This window comes from Daktulosphaira vitifoliae, unplaced genomic scaffold (genome assembly GCF_025091365.1).
Source record: "Daktulosphaira vitifoliae isolate Bord-2020 unplaced genomic scaffold, ASM2509136v1 Scaffold_3, whole genome shotgun sequence".
In the NCBI taxonomy this organism is placed as follows: Eukaryota; Metazoa; Arthropoda; class Insecta; order Hemiptera; family Phylloxeridae; genus Daktulosphaira; species Daktulosphaira vitifoliae.
Genome location: NW_026099574.1, coordinates 26,243,974 through 26,260,991, shown reverse-complemented (window position 1 = coordinate 26,260,991; position 17,018 = coordinate 26,243,974). Strand labels below are relative to the sequence as shown.

General features: G+C 27.3%; 2 protein-coding genes across 4 annotated transcripts; both read left to right on the top strand.

The window, feature by feature from the left end:
* The first annotated feature begins 233 nt into the window (after positions 1-233).
* LOC126902771 (dynein axonemal intermediate chain 7-like) lies at positions 234-16,793 on the top strand. Of its 3 annotated transcripts, none has more exons than XM_050680376.1 (10): positions 234-402; positions 483-649; positions 722-806; positions 1,006-1,090; positions 1,271-1,410; positions 2,702-2,987; positions 5,018-5,885; positions 6,260-6,610; positions 7,814-8,369; positions 16,607-16,793. In XM_050680376.1, the coding sequence occupies exons 5-10, from the start codon at positions 1,279-1,281 to the stop codon at positions 16,658-16,660; spliced, it is 2,247 nt and encodes a 748-aa protein (XP_050536333.1). In that variant the 5' UTR covers positions 234-402; positions 483-649; positions 722-806; positions 1,006-1,090; positions 1,271-1,278; the 3' UTR covers positions 16,661-16,793. The 3 variants fall into 3 exon arrangements, with proteins under 3 accessions (XP_050536333.1, XP_050536332.1, XP_050536331.1); XM_050680375.1 differs by lacking the exon at positions 16,607-16,793 and having other exon boundaries at positions 7,814-8,064; positions 8,131-9,080; XM_050680374.1 differs by lacking the exon at positions 16,607-16,793 and having other exon boundaries at positions 7,814-9,080.
* LOC126902772 (dynein axonemal intermediate chain 7-like) lies at positions 10,212-14,228 on the top strand. Its single transcript, XM_050680377.1, has 4 exons — positions 10,212-10,327; positions 10,458-11,028; positions 11,403-11,753; positions 12,957-14,228. The coding sequence occupies exons 2-4, from the start codon at positions 10,460-10,462 to the stop codon at positions 13,690-13,692; spliced, it is 1,656 nt and encodes a 551-aa protein (XP_050536334.1). The 5' UTR covers positions 10,212-10,327; positions 10,458-10,459; the 3' UTR covers positions 13,693-14,228.
* Positions 16,794-17,018: the final 225 nt, after the last annotated feature.

The window sequence follows — 17,018 nt, the reverse complement described above, 5'->3', positions numbered from 1 at the left end:
TTAAACACCTTCTCAGCTACGTATCGAACTAACTAATAACAAACATTATGAAAAAATATAATTTCTATAAAAATATATTGATGACTTGTAATATCTATCGAATTGAATGGAACTAATAATTATCATATCTATTCCATAGATAATTATCTATCGGACTGATAAGTGCGCATGCGCATGCGCTGCGCATATATAATCTTCGTCGAGTGCGTTTACGTTCAGTTTACTGTCGACTTTTGAACAGAACACAACAAAATTATAAATAGTAACGATATTTTTAATATTAATTTCGAACACAAACATGTTTTCGTTTAATTGTTTTACTAGTACATGGTTTTCAGATGCCAGTTCTAACTTTGACATAATTTCAGAGTTGCCGTTGGAAATATCACTTATGATTTTTCGGTAAGTACAAAATTTTATTATTTTACATTAACAATCAAATTTGAATTCATTATTTAATAATTTATGATGTAAAACAACAGGAAATACTTGAATGGAGCCGACATAAATGCCGCTAACAGCGTTTCAAAAAGATGGAGAAATTTTTGTCGTAGTGATAAAAAAATACGTGAAAAATTGATCACCTACCGCAGAAATAAAGAAAAAGCATATAAAGGCTTGAGATTTTATCGACTCTGCAAGGATTCGGGTAAGTTTTTTTAATCGACTTGTAATAGTTATTTCGTGTTGGATGTATGTATAAATATCATTTATGTTTCAGGTTCACTAAAAGAAACCAAGACGCTTTTGAAGAAAAAAAAGAAGAATCGCTTAATTTCAACTGGCAAAAATCTACTTTGTCTCAGGTTATAAAAAAACATTGATTTTTTTTTATATTTAATTGAATAAATTATTGTTTTAGTAATTATTTAATTTAATTATTATTTTTGATATTTAATTATTATTAAAGTAGACGAAATGTACTATGATAATATGTTGATGTTAATTTATCGTAATATACGAAGATTTTTATATTTGAATTATAATGTTTGTTTTATTTTTCAGCATTAACAAAATACTTCTATCCAAATTGAGATTCCCGTCGTCAAATAAAATAATTTTAATAAAGTTAAACAGATTATTAAAAAAGGTATATATTTTTATAACTTAATTCTAGTGGTGTACGATTACTATATTTTTATAATTAAGCTATGTCAGTTGCTTAGCAACGTTTAGAAGTATTTGTCTAACAAGATGGTTCGATTAAATACCAACAAAATATAAAATAATTTTTAAATAAATAGTTTATATTAATTCTTTGAAAAATTAGTTTACCAAATGGAAAAATTAGCAGTCAGTGACTCAAATTTACAAAATGATACTTTACATAAGAACTCTGAAAATACAGGTATAAGACCTTCGGAAAATGCATCAAATAATAAAATTTCTATTTTGTCTGATATACATAAGGTTGGTACATTTTTTTAAATTCATTTTTTTCAAGAATAATTTTCCTGTAAATCCAGTTTACTTTTCAATAAAATTTTAAATAATATAAATTTTTTTAATAAAACAACTTTTTCTAATTAATAATTAATTGTTAAGAAAAAAAACTAATTACAAAATTTCTAAAGATTGATAACTCTATAATCAAAGTGTAAATCTTTTTTATTAACTAGTAGACATTTTTTTTTCTAATGTCACATTGTAATACAACGTTTATATTAAATCCAATTGTATGATTTTCTATAGATTATTTTTATTATTTATGTTATATAATATTATGCTAGATTGGACCTTTATATATAAATATTTAATTGTTATACTATAAATAAAAATTTTCATTAGTTAAACTGTAAATGATTTGGTTTTGCTTAATTTTTTTTATTTTGCTATACTTATTGATTTGAGCAAAATTTAAGATTGATATTTACAAAACCATTAATGTTTAGCAAAATCGTTATTTAAAAAAAGAATTAAACGTTGCACTATAACTATTGTTATATTTCTCTTACAGTAATAGTTTTCGACTTATAAAAAAAATATTATAATAATTTTCAACGTTCAAAAATTAATATTTTGGCCATTTAAAGAAAACAAAGTGTGGATCTCTCAAAATTTGAAACAACTATAATTTTTACACTTCTATAATTGTTTACCATAAAAACATAGATATACTCTAATATTTGGATAAATTATGAAGAAAACAATAAATATCTTATTGTTTATATAAAAATATAAGTTTTTATGAAAATAAAAAAAAATTGTTTGATAAAATTATAATGTTAATTAAAGTAATAAATTAAATTATTCAATATAAATAAATTATTAATTACATGAAAAAAAGTATACTTACTTGATTTTTAACACTAGTTACTTTTATTTTCGACATGTTATATATTTTTCAATTTTAAATAAATTTTGATTTTGGTGTTTTGAAGAGCATACAGTTTGTATATCTAAACTATTTTACAAGGTAGTAATTATAATTATGCCGATTGCTGTAATTATATTAATTATTTTTGTTTTTAGTATACATGAACTACTGTGAACTCAATTCAGAAGGTTTAAAAGTATAATATATGTACTTTTCAATTTCACAATTTTCTATTTTGTTTATTTTTACTTTAAAATAATATAAAAATATATTACACTACATTTATAAATTAAGACCTAAAGTACATTCATGAAAATTTATAATTAATAGTCGATCATTGATTGCATAACCTTAAAATGAATATTAACAAATGCTATTATCTAGATTCGTTTGGATCGCTTAAAACAAACCTGTGAAATGTTGTCATGGTTATCAAAAAAAAAATATATCCACGACTTGAATTACCGCGAAAATTTAGACTGGGAACACAGAGTACGTTGCGACGGTACACCAAATCCAAGAATAGTGCAAGAACTCAACACATACCTTTTTGTTTGGAGAGAAATGTACAAGACTGGAGAGAATGTAAATGATTTTGTAACCAAGTGCTTGGAAATCTTTAATATAATGGATGCCGTAGATGATATTGTGGACTTGCCCTTAAACTTCAGTATGGTATTTTTTTAAGGCAATTAGAACATTAATTCTTTTATTTTTAAAATAAAAAGGTTTAATTAATTCATTAAAAATATTTTTTTAATAAGTTTATTTGATGAATGATCTATTAATATACATTTCTTTTGACGTGATTAATCAACGTAATTAACTAACTAAAAATTTTATTAACATAAGTGTGTTTTACCATTCCATCGAGTGTTTTTTTAATCTATTTAATTATTTATTCTGATTAAGATTATTTATAAAGTTTAAAATATTCTAACAAAATCATCAGTTGATAAATACATTCAATGTCAAATTTTTGTCCGATAATCTATTCAAATAATTTTGTAGTTTTTTTAGTATTTTTCAGTGCCGGCAGAACAATTTGCGAGGCTGCGTGCAAATATTTTTTTCCCCGATAGGTCTATTGTATTAAATTTAAAGAATGAAGGCTATTTAAATGTCATTCTTTTTTAAAGAATTTCTTTGCATTTATTAGGAAAAATAATTGTACAGAGTCATTCTTTTAATATTAAAATTTTCATTATACATATTTAACTATTTTATAAAAATTCAAAATGATCTCTTTAAAAATATGACTGATCGATAACAACTTTTGACCTATTATTTAAGTTATTAACATTGAAATGTAAAGGGTTGAGGAAGTGAAAATAAACTCTGAGACATACAACTTGGAAGGTGACTTAACAGGAATTTTGAAAATCGGTACTGGATATACGTCTTCTAATGTGAAAAACTCGACGAACTTTGTAGAAAAACTACAACAAGCCAACTAGGAATAATAGCTGATAAAGACCACGTGAATGAGGAAAAAACATATTTACAACAAGAACTAAAGAATAATGGATACACAATTAAAAATATTAATAAGGCAATTAGAAAAGCAGAGAAAAGAAAAAATGCAACGCGTAACAATGATGACGAGGAACATTAATACTGNAATAATGACGAGGAACATTAATACTACCGTACATACAGGAATTACCGACCACATATCAAGAATCGCACAAAAATTAAGAACCGTCTTCAAACCAAACACAGTTGCAGAATCACTACTCCAAAACCCAAAGGTAAACTGCCAGAAATGCAAACACCAGGAGTATATTAATTACCGTGTTCATGTAGTAAATCTTACATTGGACAAACAAAAAGAGCTTTTGCAACAAGAATAAAGGAATATGAAGAAGATGTGGAGTACCAAAGAATAGAAAATTCTGCAGTAGCTGAAAATGTCTATAATAGAGGACATGACATTTAATTTGATAAAGTAAAAATACTGAACAAAGAAACTAATTTTGGTAAACTGGTGTACAAGGAAGCAATAGAAATCGAAAAATGTCCGAAAAATTTAAACAGAGAAGATGGATGGAAAATCAGCAAAACTTGGTTACCTATCATATACCAGACAAAAAGAAAATCAACCAACAACACCGAAAATAATTCGATATACGAAGAGGCTACAACCAACGTAATAGACAATTGCCGGTAAAGGAAAGGAAAACCAAAATGTCAACAATTCCATAAACAACAATATTAATCAAAAACCAGATGTTATCAATTGTATAAAAGCAGACTGTTATCAAGATAAGGCGTCAGTATAGTTGCAGCCACCAATTAGCAATCATTACTCTGAAAATGGACTCTGCAATGAGCCGAAACGTTAGAACTCGACTGTAAACATGGATACATCTTTAAGTACTTTAAACAAAAAAGATATGAATTAAAAAAAACTTAATATTTAATAATTCGACGAATATATAAAAATAATAAATAGTATTTTTCTTAACATAATTATTATTTTAAGATAAATTAAGTGGCTAATATTAATAAAAAAATCACTCTGTTAACTCTATTATGGGACAATACGATTTCATTAATAATGAAATGTTTAAATAGTTATGAAAAAACATCGTAAAATAAAATAAATATCGGCGGATTGTGAGAATGTATTTTTTAATTTTTTGTAGCAAATAAAAATAATTAAATAAATCACCTGACATTACTTTTTATATTTGTTAGATAAATTCAAACTACAGTGTTTTCGTGAAGTAAGAGACAACTTGGGAAAACTTTTATTAGAAACCGTATATAGTACTTGTTATCAGCTGTTGAGTGATTATGAACGCAGGATGAAACCGTTGGATTTGGAAACTGTAGGATATCAGCAGTTATGTGATGCTTTTGCGGTAGGTTTATTTGCAGTATGTCATAAGCCCCGGTTATTAACAGACAATCGAGATCCACCTAAGTGTGACTTTCCTGATTGTCTTGTATCAGTAGAAATCCCAGCTCAACTATCACAAACTTACATGTCAGTGATGGCACTGTGGTTACGATGGGATCCATTTAGCGATAGAATGTCGGAATTTGATGTTTCTCAATTACCAGATTCGGATAACCGTAATCTTTACCAATTTTTGATGGATGAATTGAACGAAAAGGAGCGATTAATAGAAGAAATTAATAAAGAGAAAACGCGAGCAGAACATATGTTATGGTTGTCTAAAATGGCTGAAAAATTCAAAGTATTTGCTAATGTTGACCATAATTATTACCCAGACGATCTCAAAACATATCTAGAAGAAATTGAAGGTAAACCATTAATATCTGTTCTTACAGAATCTATAATAGATGATAAAGAAGATGGAAAAGAAGAAGAAAGTGTTATTAATGAAGAAATTGACAATGAGTCAGAAAGAATACCACACGTTACAAATACACCATTAAAAGAAAACCAAATTCAAAAAATTAATGTACAACTAACAAGTTCAATTAAACTTAAAAAGACTCTAAGCGCAGAACTCGAAAGAAGAGAAATAGAAAATAAAGAAAAAATTTTAAAAGCTTTAAAGTATACTGAAAAAGCATATGAACTCAATCCTAGAAGGTAAATATATTTCAATAAATTACAAAAATAATTATTTTAATTATAAGATAAGAATTGATCACTTGTGGCTTATATAATTTATACATTTTAAATATATTTAAAACATTAATTGAAAACTAAAAAAAAACTCAAAAAGCCACAAAAATTACTAAAATAATCGCATGTACGTATTTCCGAAACAATGTTACCATCATCGCGCTACTTACATACATGTACATATTTAAATTAAATATTTGTTTGTTTTAAATAAATATTTTAAATGTATTTTTAATTCTAAATCCAATTTAATTATTTTCTTAAGTTTACATTATATAAAGTTTATAGAAACACTGAGGCATAAAATATCTTTATTTTATGTTTTGAAATATTATTAGATACTGGATAATTGGAGGAGCATTTAATGTAGAAATGTGGAAACTGCCTATGCAACCAGTTCAACATAAAGATGGTACAATAGTTGTGGTACTAGTTGGGCCACCAGTACTTCAACCCTTAGAATATTTTGAAAAATATGAGCCATTGCAGCTGTCATCGATGATGTTTTCCTCGACGTCATCTGAAGATGAAGAGACAGATATAAAAAAACAAAATCAAGAAGCTCTTCAGAGACTCGTCTTAATAACAATCAAGCTACCAGAGAACATGCTATGGTTCGAAAATCCAAAACCGGCCATGTGGAATGAAAATAAAAAAGTATGGACGACTGATTGCATACATGACATAAGGTACTCCCTTCTTTTACAATTTAATAATTATATTAATAAACATGATACGAAAACTATAAGACTAACATAAAATATTTGCTTCGTGGTGTATAGCACCACTATTTTAATATATATATATACAATATAAAATATTAACCATACTACCCTACATTTTTTAAATAATTAATTTTTAAAAACCATTGTAAATATCAAATTTATTGCAAGAAAAATATATTGCAAAGGGTAGATTTTAGGGGTAACTTTGGAAAATTAAATAACCTAATATTGTTTTTTGCTATGAAATTTATAATGATCTAAATAAAATTATAACAGGTCGATAACCAGTATTGTAGTATTACTTTTTGAGCTGTTATAATTTTCAGTTATAGACGAACAGGTGCGCAACATAGAAATATTCTTAACTATGCGTTATAGTAAAAAAATAGAGTGGCTGCTAAACACTACTTTTTTTCCTCCTACTAGAGGACCTTTTTTAAATATTCAAATACTAGTTTTTCAGAAAGTAATAATACAAAACTGGTTGATCGACCAGTCAAAATAATATTTAGACTATGCTCCATTTAATATTAAAAAAATAATAATAGACTCCCATTTAACTATCAAATGTAACCCTAGTATTTAGAATAAAATTGATGTTGACTAATGCTTATAAAAAAAAATGATTAATTTTAATCTATACATTTTTATTAAAAATTATTATATAACAAAAAAATGGAGAATAGTATACTTAAAAATGTATACTGTATATGTATAATTTTCTTTCTTTTTAAAGTATGTCTTCCTGAATTATTTAATAACTAATATTAAAGTTTAATGATCTAAGATCCGTCATATTGTATTACATAGGTATTATGACGCTTTTATTTATAACATATATTCACCAGTGATTAGCAAAAAAAAATGTTTTTTGAGTGTTCGGACATTATTTTCAAGAGACTTGGGCAACCTAGTTCATTCGAGAAATGTCGTGCCTTGGTACATAAGTACTGAGGTTCGATTCTGTAGCAATAGGCTGTTTTCCAATTCTCTCTGGCACAAGAAATAGCTTCTAACAATAACGTTAAATGCAAATAAATAAATAATAATAATGCTACATAAATTTTTTAATCGTCAAATATCTTTAAATTAAATGATAAAAAATGAATTATTAATATCAACTAAAAGTTCCTTTTCCGATTTTTATGAATTATATTTATCTTATAGATTCAACGACGAAAAACAAACTGTTTCGTTTCGGACAGGTCGTATGGGATCTTTTGGATTAGCCGTGAACCGTTATTCGAATTTTCCATTTCAGTCTTGGGAAATTCGGCCAGAAGGAGTAGCTGCTGACACTGGTGTGATACTCTCAATAACAGCAGCTACGGTGCTTGTTGAATTTTCCGTGCGTGGAGATTTGGCGGCCGTTGTACAGATTCAAAATGCTACCACAGCAGCTCTACAAGAAATCATCGGTATATATTATAGACCTGAAAGACTTATGCGAATTCTGAGTCGTGGCGGTATCAATTTGTTTCCAGCACCTGACGCTGAACTTTACGTGGATGGCAACCGACCGCCAAAACACGCAGTAGCCGAACGGCATACTTATCACTGTATGGCCGTGTTAAGCGCTACTCATCAGTTCATTGCGTCCCGGTGGAACGTACACGCTGGGCCTGACATTATGGTGTTTCAGATGAAAGAGATCAGCGAGGGAGGTCACTATAAAATGGTGATGGCCACACCGGAACGAACAGTGTACTTGAAGTGCAATGAGGTTAGTCAAGCTTTTTCTGATGAAATGGAACCCGGATGTCCGTTAACACCAGACCTTTACTCATTAATAGAAGAAACGTGCTCAGACGAAATTAAAACAAAAATGATCAACTTAGATTTTAAAACAATCGAAACCTTATACTTTTTGATGAAAAGTATAAAAATTTTAAGCTACTCTTGAATGGAATATCATAAAAAAATTACTTATGTTAATTTCATATTTTGATACAATCGACAGACTGAATTTTTATTATTTTTCACTGAAATTACTCTTAAATATATTCAAAATTCAACTATGTAATTACAAAACTGTGCAAATAATTTCGAAACTTACATGAAAAAAAAAAGTATATAAATTTAGTTTTATTCATTTTTTTAACGGGACTAATATTTAACTTAATTATCTACCGCTTCAAAACTAAGAAACGAGTAATATAAAACCAACTTTATAACTTTTCTTAAAATTTGTAAGTTCTACTTTATTCATATCTATTTATGAACCCTTTGGCAAATAATTTGTGTATCGCCATGTCAAAATAATATAAGACCTCCATCGATGAAAGCAAATGTTCAAAATTTTAAATTTATCGATAATTATTTATGTGACCAAAATGTAATACTAATAATATTTTAATATATGACTTTATTGCTCGAAATCTAAATCTTATTTTAGATATGAGCCATATATCATTTTAACAATTAAAGAATTTAACATAAACGCTCAGTGCAACTAAAGTTTTTAACGAATATAATCGTAATTAATATTTTTTATTTTGTTATTTTTCTTATATATATTTATAAGAATATCATACATTTCTGTTTATGACCTTTTTATTCTAACAGTACCATGTTAGCAAATAATTAATTTATTATTCGTTTCTATTAAAAATTTAGTTTAATTAATTGTATGTTTATAAACATAAATATTGTATAAGAGCTACGTGCTATATTCTATTGTGAAATTTTATTTAAATGACACAATATAAAATATCTTTGGATTAAAAATTGTATTTGCCATTTTAATTAAACATGTAACAAAGTTATATTGTAAGGGTTATTTTATTTTTAAAAGATTACATAGATTGTAACGTTGGTTAGGCCACTGAAATACTGCGATTTCTATTTTTACTTAGTACTATTTTTACATAATAGATTGTCGTTTGAGGTTAAATTTAACCGACCAAATTCTATTTCTTCCTCGTCGGTTTTAACCTTCTTATCCGTTTCTGATATATTGGTATATTTCGAAAATAATTAATTTACCTTTCTAACCTCTCAAATATAAATAACATAGTATTTGTTGAAAATACCACAATTGACGTAATCTAGCAGAACTCCCTCAAAAATCATGAAAATTATATAGAAATATATTTAAGGGAAGGAGAATTAAGTTAAAAACTGAAACATTTTGTTTTCGAAATGTGTAATTAACATAGTATTTTATTAGGTATGATAAGGCCTCAATAAATGTAATCTTGCAACAATACAAATAATGATNAAAAACTTAATATTTAATAATTCGACGAATATATAAAAATAATAAATAGTATTTTTCTTAACATAATTATTATTTTAAGATAAATTAAGTGGCTAATATTAATAAAAAAATCACTCTGTTAACTCTATTATGGGACAATACGATTTCATTAATAATGAAATGTTTAAATAGTTATGAAAAAACATCGTAAAATAAAATAAATATCGGCGGATTGTGAGAATGTATTTTTTAATTTTTTGTAGCAAATAAAAATAATTAAATAAATCACCTGACATTACTTTTTATATTTGTTAGATAAATTCAAACTACAGTGTTTTCGTGAAGTAAGAGACAACTTGGGAAAACTTTTATTAGAAACCGTATATAGTACTTGTTATCAGCTGTTGAGTGATTATGAACGCAGGATGAAACCGTTGGATTTGGAAACTGTAGGATATCAGCAGTTATGTGATGCTTTTGCGGTAGGTTTATTTGCAGTATGTCATAAGCCCCGGTTATTAACAGACAATCGAGATCCACCTAAGTGTGACTTTCCTGATTGTCTTGTATCAGTAGAAATCCCAGCTCAACTATCACAAACTTACATGTCAGTGATGGCACTGTGGTTACGATGGGATCCATTTAGCGATAGAATGTCGGAATTTGATGTTTCTCAATTACCAGATTCGGATAACCGTAATCTTTACCAATTTTTGATGGATGAATTGAACGAAAAGGAGCGATTAATAGAAGAAATTAATAAAGAGAAAACGCGAGCAGAACATATGTTATGGTTGTCTAAAATGGCTGAAAAATTCAAAGTATTTGCTAATGTTGACCATAATTATTACCCAGACGATCTCAAAACATATCTAGAAGAAATTGAAGGTAAACCATTAATATCTGTTCTTACAGAATCTATAATAGATGATAAAGAAGATGGAAAAGAAGAAGAAAGTGTTATTAATGAAGAAATTGACAATGAGTCAGAAAGAATACCACACGTTACAAATACACCATTAAAAGAAAACCAAATTCAAAAAATTAATGTACAACTAACAAGTTCAATTAAACTTAAAAAGACTCTAAGCGCAGAACTCGAAAGAAGAGAAATAGAAAATAAAGAAAAAATTTTAAAAGCTTTAAAGTATACTGAAAAAGCATATGAACTCAATCCTAGAAGGTAAATATATTTCAATAAATTACAAAAATAATTATTTTAATTATAAGATAAGAATTGATCACTTGTGGCTTATATAATTTATACATTTTAAATATATTTAAAACATTAATTGAAAACTAAAAAAAAACTCAAAAAGCCACAAAAATTACTAAAATAATCGCATGTACGTATTTCCGAAACAATGTTACCATCATCGCGCTACTTACATACATGTACATATTTAAATTAAATATTTGTTTGTTTTAAATAAATATTTTAAATGTATTTTTAATTCTAAATCCAATTTAATTATTTTCTTAAGTTTACATTATATAAAGTTTATAGAAACACTGAGGCATAAAATATCTTTATTTTATGTTTTGAAATATTATTAGATACTGGATAATTGGAGGAGCATTTAATGTAGAAATGTGGAAACTGCCTATGCAACCAGTTCAACATAAAGATGGTACAATAGTTGTGGTACTAGTTGGGCCACCAGTACTTCAACCCTTAGAATATTTTGAAAAATATGAGCCATTGCAGCTGTCATCGATGATGTTTTCCTCGACGTCATCTGAAGATGAAGAGACAGATATAAAAAAACAAAATCAAGAAGCTCTTCAGAGACTCGTCTTAATAACAATCAAGCTACCAGAGAACATGCTATGGTTCGAAAATCCAAAACCGGCCATGTGGAATGAAAATAAAAAAGTATGGACGACTGATTGCATACATGACATAAGGTACTCCCTTCTTTTACAATTTAATAATTATATTAATAAACATGATACGAAAACTATAAGACTAACATAAAATATTTGCTTCGTGGTGTATAGCACCACTATTTTAATATATATATATACAATATAAAATATTAACCATACTACCCTACATTTTTTAAATAATTAATTTTTAAAAACCATTGTAAATATCAAATTTATTGCAAGAAAAATATATTGCAAAGGGTAGATTTTAGGGGTAACTTTGGAAAATTAAATAACCTAATATTGTTTTTTGCTATGAAATTTATAATGATCTAAATAAAATTATAACAGGTCGATAACCAGTATTGTAGTATTACTTTTTGAGCTGTTATAATTTTCAGTTATAGACGAACAGGTGCGCAACATAGAAATATTCTTAACTATGCGTTATAGTAAAAAAATAGAGTGGCTGCTAAACACTACTTTTTTTCCTCCTACTAGAGGACCTTTTTTAAATATTCAAATACTAGTTTTTCAGAAAGTAATAATACAAAACTGGTTGATCGACCAGTCAAAATAATATTTAGACTATGCTCCATTTAATATTAAAAAAATAATAATAGACTCCCATTTAACTATCAAATGTAACCCTAGTATTTAGAATAAAATTGATGTTGACTAATGCTTATAAAAAAAAATGATTAATTTTAATCTATACATTTTTATTAAAAATTATTATATAACAAAAAAATGGAGAATAGTATACTTAAAAATGTATACTGTATATGTATAATTTTCTTTCTTTTTAAAGTATGTCTTCCTGAATTATTTAATAACTAATATTAAAGTTTAATGATCTAAGATCCGTCATATTGTATTACATAGGTATTATGACGCTTTTATTTATAACATATATTCACCAGTGATTAGCAAAAAAAAATGTTTTTTGAGTGTTCGGACATTATTTTCAAGAGACTTGGGCAACCTAGTTCATTCGAGAAATGTCGTGCCTTGGTACATAAGTACTGAGGTTCGATTCTGTAGCAATAGGCTGTTTTCCAATTCTCTCTGGCACAAGAAATAGCTTCTAACAATAACGTTAAATGCAAATAAATAAATAATAATAATGCTACATAAATTTTTTAATCGTCAAATATCTTTAAATTAAATGATAAAAAATGAATTATTAATATCAACTAAAAGTTCCTTTTCCGATTTTTATGAATTATATTTATCTTATAGATTCAACGACGAAAAACAAACTGTTTCGTTTCGGACAGGTCGTATGGGATCTTTTGGATTAGCCGTGAACCGTTATTCGAATTTTCCATTTCAGTCTTGGGAAATTCGGCCAGAAGGAGTAGCTGCTGACACTGGTGTGATACTCTCAATAACAGCAGCTACGGTGCTTGTTGAATTTTCCGTGCGTGGAGATTTGGCGGCCGTTGTACAGATTCAAAATGCTACCACAGCAGCTCTACAAGAAATCATCGGTATATATTATAGACCTGAAAGACTTATGCGAATTCTGAGTCGTGGCGGTATCAATTTGTTTCCAGCACCTGACGCTGAACTTTACGTGGATGGCAACCGACCGCCAAAACACGCAGTAGCCGAACGGCATACTTATCACTGTATGGCCGTGTTAAGCGCTACTCATCAGTTCATTGCGTCCCGGTGGAACGTACACGCTGGGCCTGACATTATGGTGTTTCAGATGAAAGAGATCAGCGAGGGAGGTCACTATAAAATGGTGATGGCCACACCGGAACGAACAGTGTACTTGAAGTGCAATGAGGTTAGTCAAGCTTTTTCTGATGAAATGGAACCCGGATGTCCGTTAACACCAGACCTTTACTCATTAATAGAAGAAACGTGCTCAGACGAAATTAAAACAAAAATGATCAACTTAGATTTTAAAACAATCGAAACCTTATACTTTTTGATGAAAAGTATAAAAATTTTAAGCTACTCTTGAATGGAATATCATAAAAAAATTACTTATGTTAATTTCATATTTTGATACAATCGACAGACTGAATTTTTATTATTTTTCACTGAAATTACTCTTAAATATATTCAAAATTCAACTATGTAATTACAAAACTGTGCAAATAATTTCGAAACTTACATGAAAAAAAAAAGTATATAAATTTAGTTTTATTCATTTTTTTAACGGGACTAATATTTAACTTAATTATCTACCGCTTCAAAACTAAGAAACGAGTAATATAAAACCAACTTTATAACTTTTCTTAAAATTTGTAAGTTCTACTTTATTCATATCTATTTATGAACCCTTTGGCAAATAATTTGTGTATCGCCATGTCAAAATAATATAAGACCTCCATCGATGAAAGCAAATGTTCAAAATTTTAAATTTATCGATAATTATTTATGTGACCAAAATGTAATACTAATAATATTTTAATATATGACTTTATTGCTCGAAATCTAAATCTTATTTTAGATATGAGCCATATATCATTTTAACAATTAAAGAATTTAACATAAACGCTCAGTGCAACTAAAGTTTTTAACGAATATAATCGTAATTAATATTTTTTATTTTGTTATTTTTCTTATATATATTTATAAGAATATCATACATTTCTGTTTATGACCTTTTTATTCTAACAGTACCATGTTAGCAAATAATTAATTTATTATTCGTTTCTATTAAAAATTTAGTTTAATTAACTGTATGTTTATAAACATAAATATTGTATAAGAGCTACGTGCTATATTCTATTGTGAAATTTTATTTAAATGACACAATATAAAATATCTTTGGATTAAAAATTGTATTTGCCATTTTAATTAAACATGTAACAAAGTTATATTGTAAGGGTTATTTTATTTTTAAAAGATTACATAGATTGTAACGTTGGTTAGGCCACTGAAATACTGCGATTTCTATTTTTACTTAGTACTATTTTTACATAATAGATTGTCGTTTGAGGTTAAATTTAACCGACCAAATTCTATTTCTTCCTCGTCGGTTTTAACCTTCTTATCCGTTTCTGATATATTGGTATATTTCGAAAATAATTAATTTACCTTTCTAACCTCTCAAATATAAATAACATAGTATTTGTTGAAAATACCACAATTGACGTAATCTAGCAGAACTCCCCTCAAAAATCATGAAAATTATGTAGAAATATATTTAAGGGAGGGAGAATTAAGTTAAAAACTCAAACATTTTGTTTCCGAAATGTGTAATTAACATATTATTTTATCAGGTATGATAAGGCCTTAATAAATGTAATCTTGCAACAATACAAATAATGATATTATTATTATTAATATTCTGCATTCATTTGTAAAAAATATATAAACAGTATTACGAAAACATAATGGTTACTAAATTTAAAATAAACTAATGTTTAACACAAGCCATTTGTAAACGATTTTTAATGAGTATAGAATATAATTTTAGATTATATAACATTTATTTATGAGGACGGTGTGGGGCCGAGTCGGTAACGCAGCAGTGCTTGGCGCTCACTGTCTCGGGTTCGTACCTCGGTCACGAACAGCTTCATTTGCCGAACAATCTGTTTAGTAGTTGGAGTCGCCATCCTCCTCTTTCCGGCGATGGACTAACAACCCGTCCCGGAGTATAAATGGTTAAGATTGGGAGATTTTTGGGAGATGCCGCTATGGCCCTTAATTGAGCTGATAAAAGCACTAAAAAAAAAATTTAATAAAAATTATTGAATAATAAAATAGAATAAATAATTATTACTTGTTATCAATGTAATAATTATCAAAATAAATTCGAAACATTCTTATTTTTCTCAATAGAACAAGAAAAAAACGTTTTTCTGAAGAAATTAGTTGGCGTGCTCCCCATACTTAATTTTTTTTTCCGCGAAAGTACTTGGTCATGAGATTCCGGAAAAAACTATTGAAGAAAATCGGAAAATTTTACCACTCGAACGCAAAAATTATAAAATTTCGACAGCTTTTGAGAAAAACGCTCGCTGACGTTATATGACTTATGGTTTGAAATTTTTATCATACTCGCCCAATGATATTTCTGTGATAACTTAAAAATGTATTCAATCCGTTCATTTTGTACTAGCTATTTTAGCTTCGATGCGAAGCTGAGAAGGTACTGGTTTTACTATGAATGCAATTTTTTTATGAGAAATAATATTTTTTAATAATCCCTTTTTCATTCAACATACTTTATCTTAATGAGGATATGAATAAGGAACTAGCAGATCATGTAGCTTTTGGAATAATACACCAATTTTTTTGAAATTAAACACAATTCAAAGATTTGCATCGAAGCGTTTATTTTTGATTTTAATCACTGTCAGTTATCATAATACTTGATACTACCGCGACCCCCCTGTGCTGGGTTTTTTCTTTTTGATATCTACGCGCATGTTTTAATCAGGGTAATAATAATTTTTTTAATAAGGGTATTGGCTTACTTTTGCGCTTGTCTACATTTTGGCCCCTAATATGTAATAAATGTTATTTTAAATCGATTTGAATTTTCACTTCTATTCGTATTTAATACATGTTAGTTTCATATATGTATTAATGGATAGATTATTCTCTAACTTCATTGTAACTTTTTTTGCTGATATTTTGTTAATTATATACTACATGTTTGGTTCATTAAGTATATAGTTATTTTCTATCAATTTCTTTTAAAGAAGTTTACAAATCAAATTGGTTGTTATATTTAGTTAAATTTAATGACATATATATACAGCAATATATTTTGTTTATTTTATCAATGAATGTTTGATATTTATATTTAAATTTCAGCACGGTTATAAGTATAAAATTTTGTACATACGTTATTAGGAATTTACAGTATATTAATAATCTTATTTATCTTTTAAATCAATTTTTTTTTTTTTTTTTAGAAATTGAAACTTATCTATGAAATCTATGCTGTTCAACGTACCATGTTCTCATAACGTACATTTTAATGCGATATTGAAGAAATTTAAGAAAGTTACATACTTAATATTTTGACTATCGACGATCTTTACGCAAGCAATCTAAAAGAATAAAGTAAATTCACATTTTTTAAGACTGATAACTAATAAATATTGCTTTAATATATTTCAAAAACTTTTTTTTTTTTTGATCATCAATTTGATTTTTTGCAAAAAATTTTTTATTATATGTTTACCTAAAAAAAAAAATTATAAACCCTCTTACAATGATTTCTGAAGTACACTCCTGATGAATACTTCAGTAAGCAAACGTCAACCTTATACCTAATACATTTTACTATTTTCTCATTTTGAATTTTCCTAATTTTAATAATTA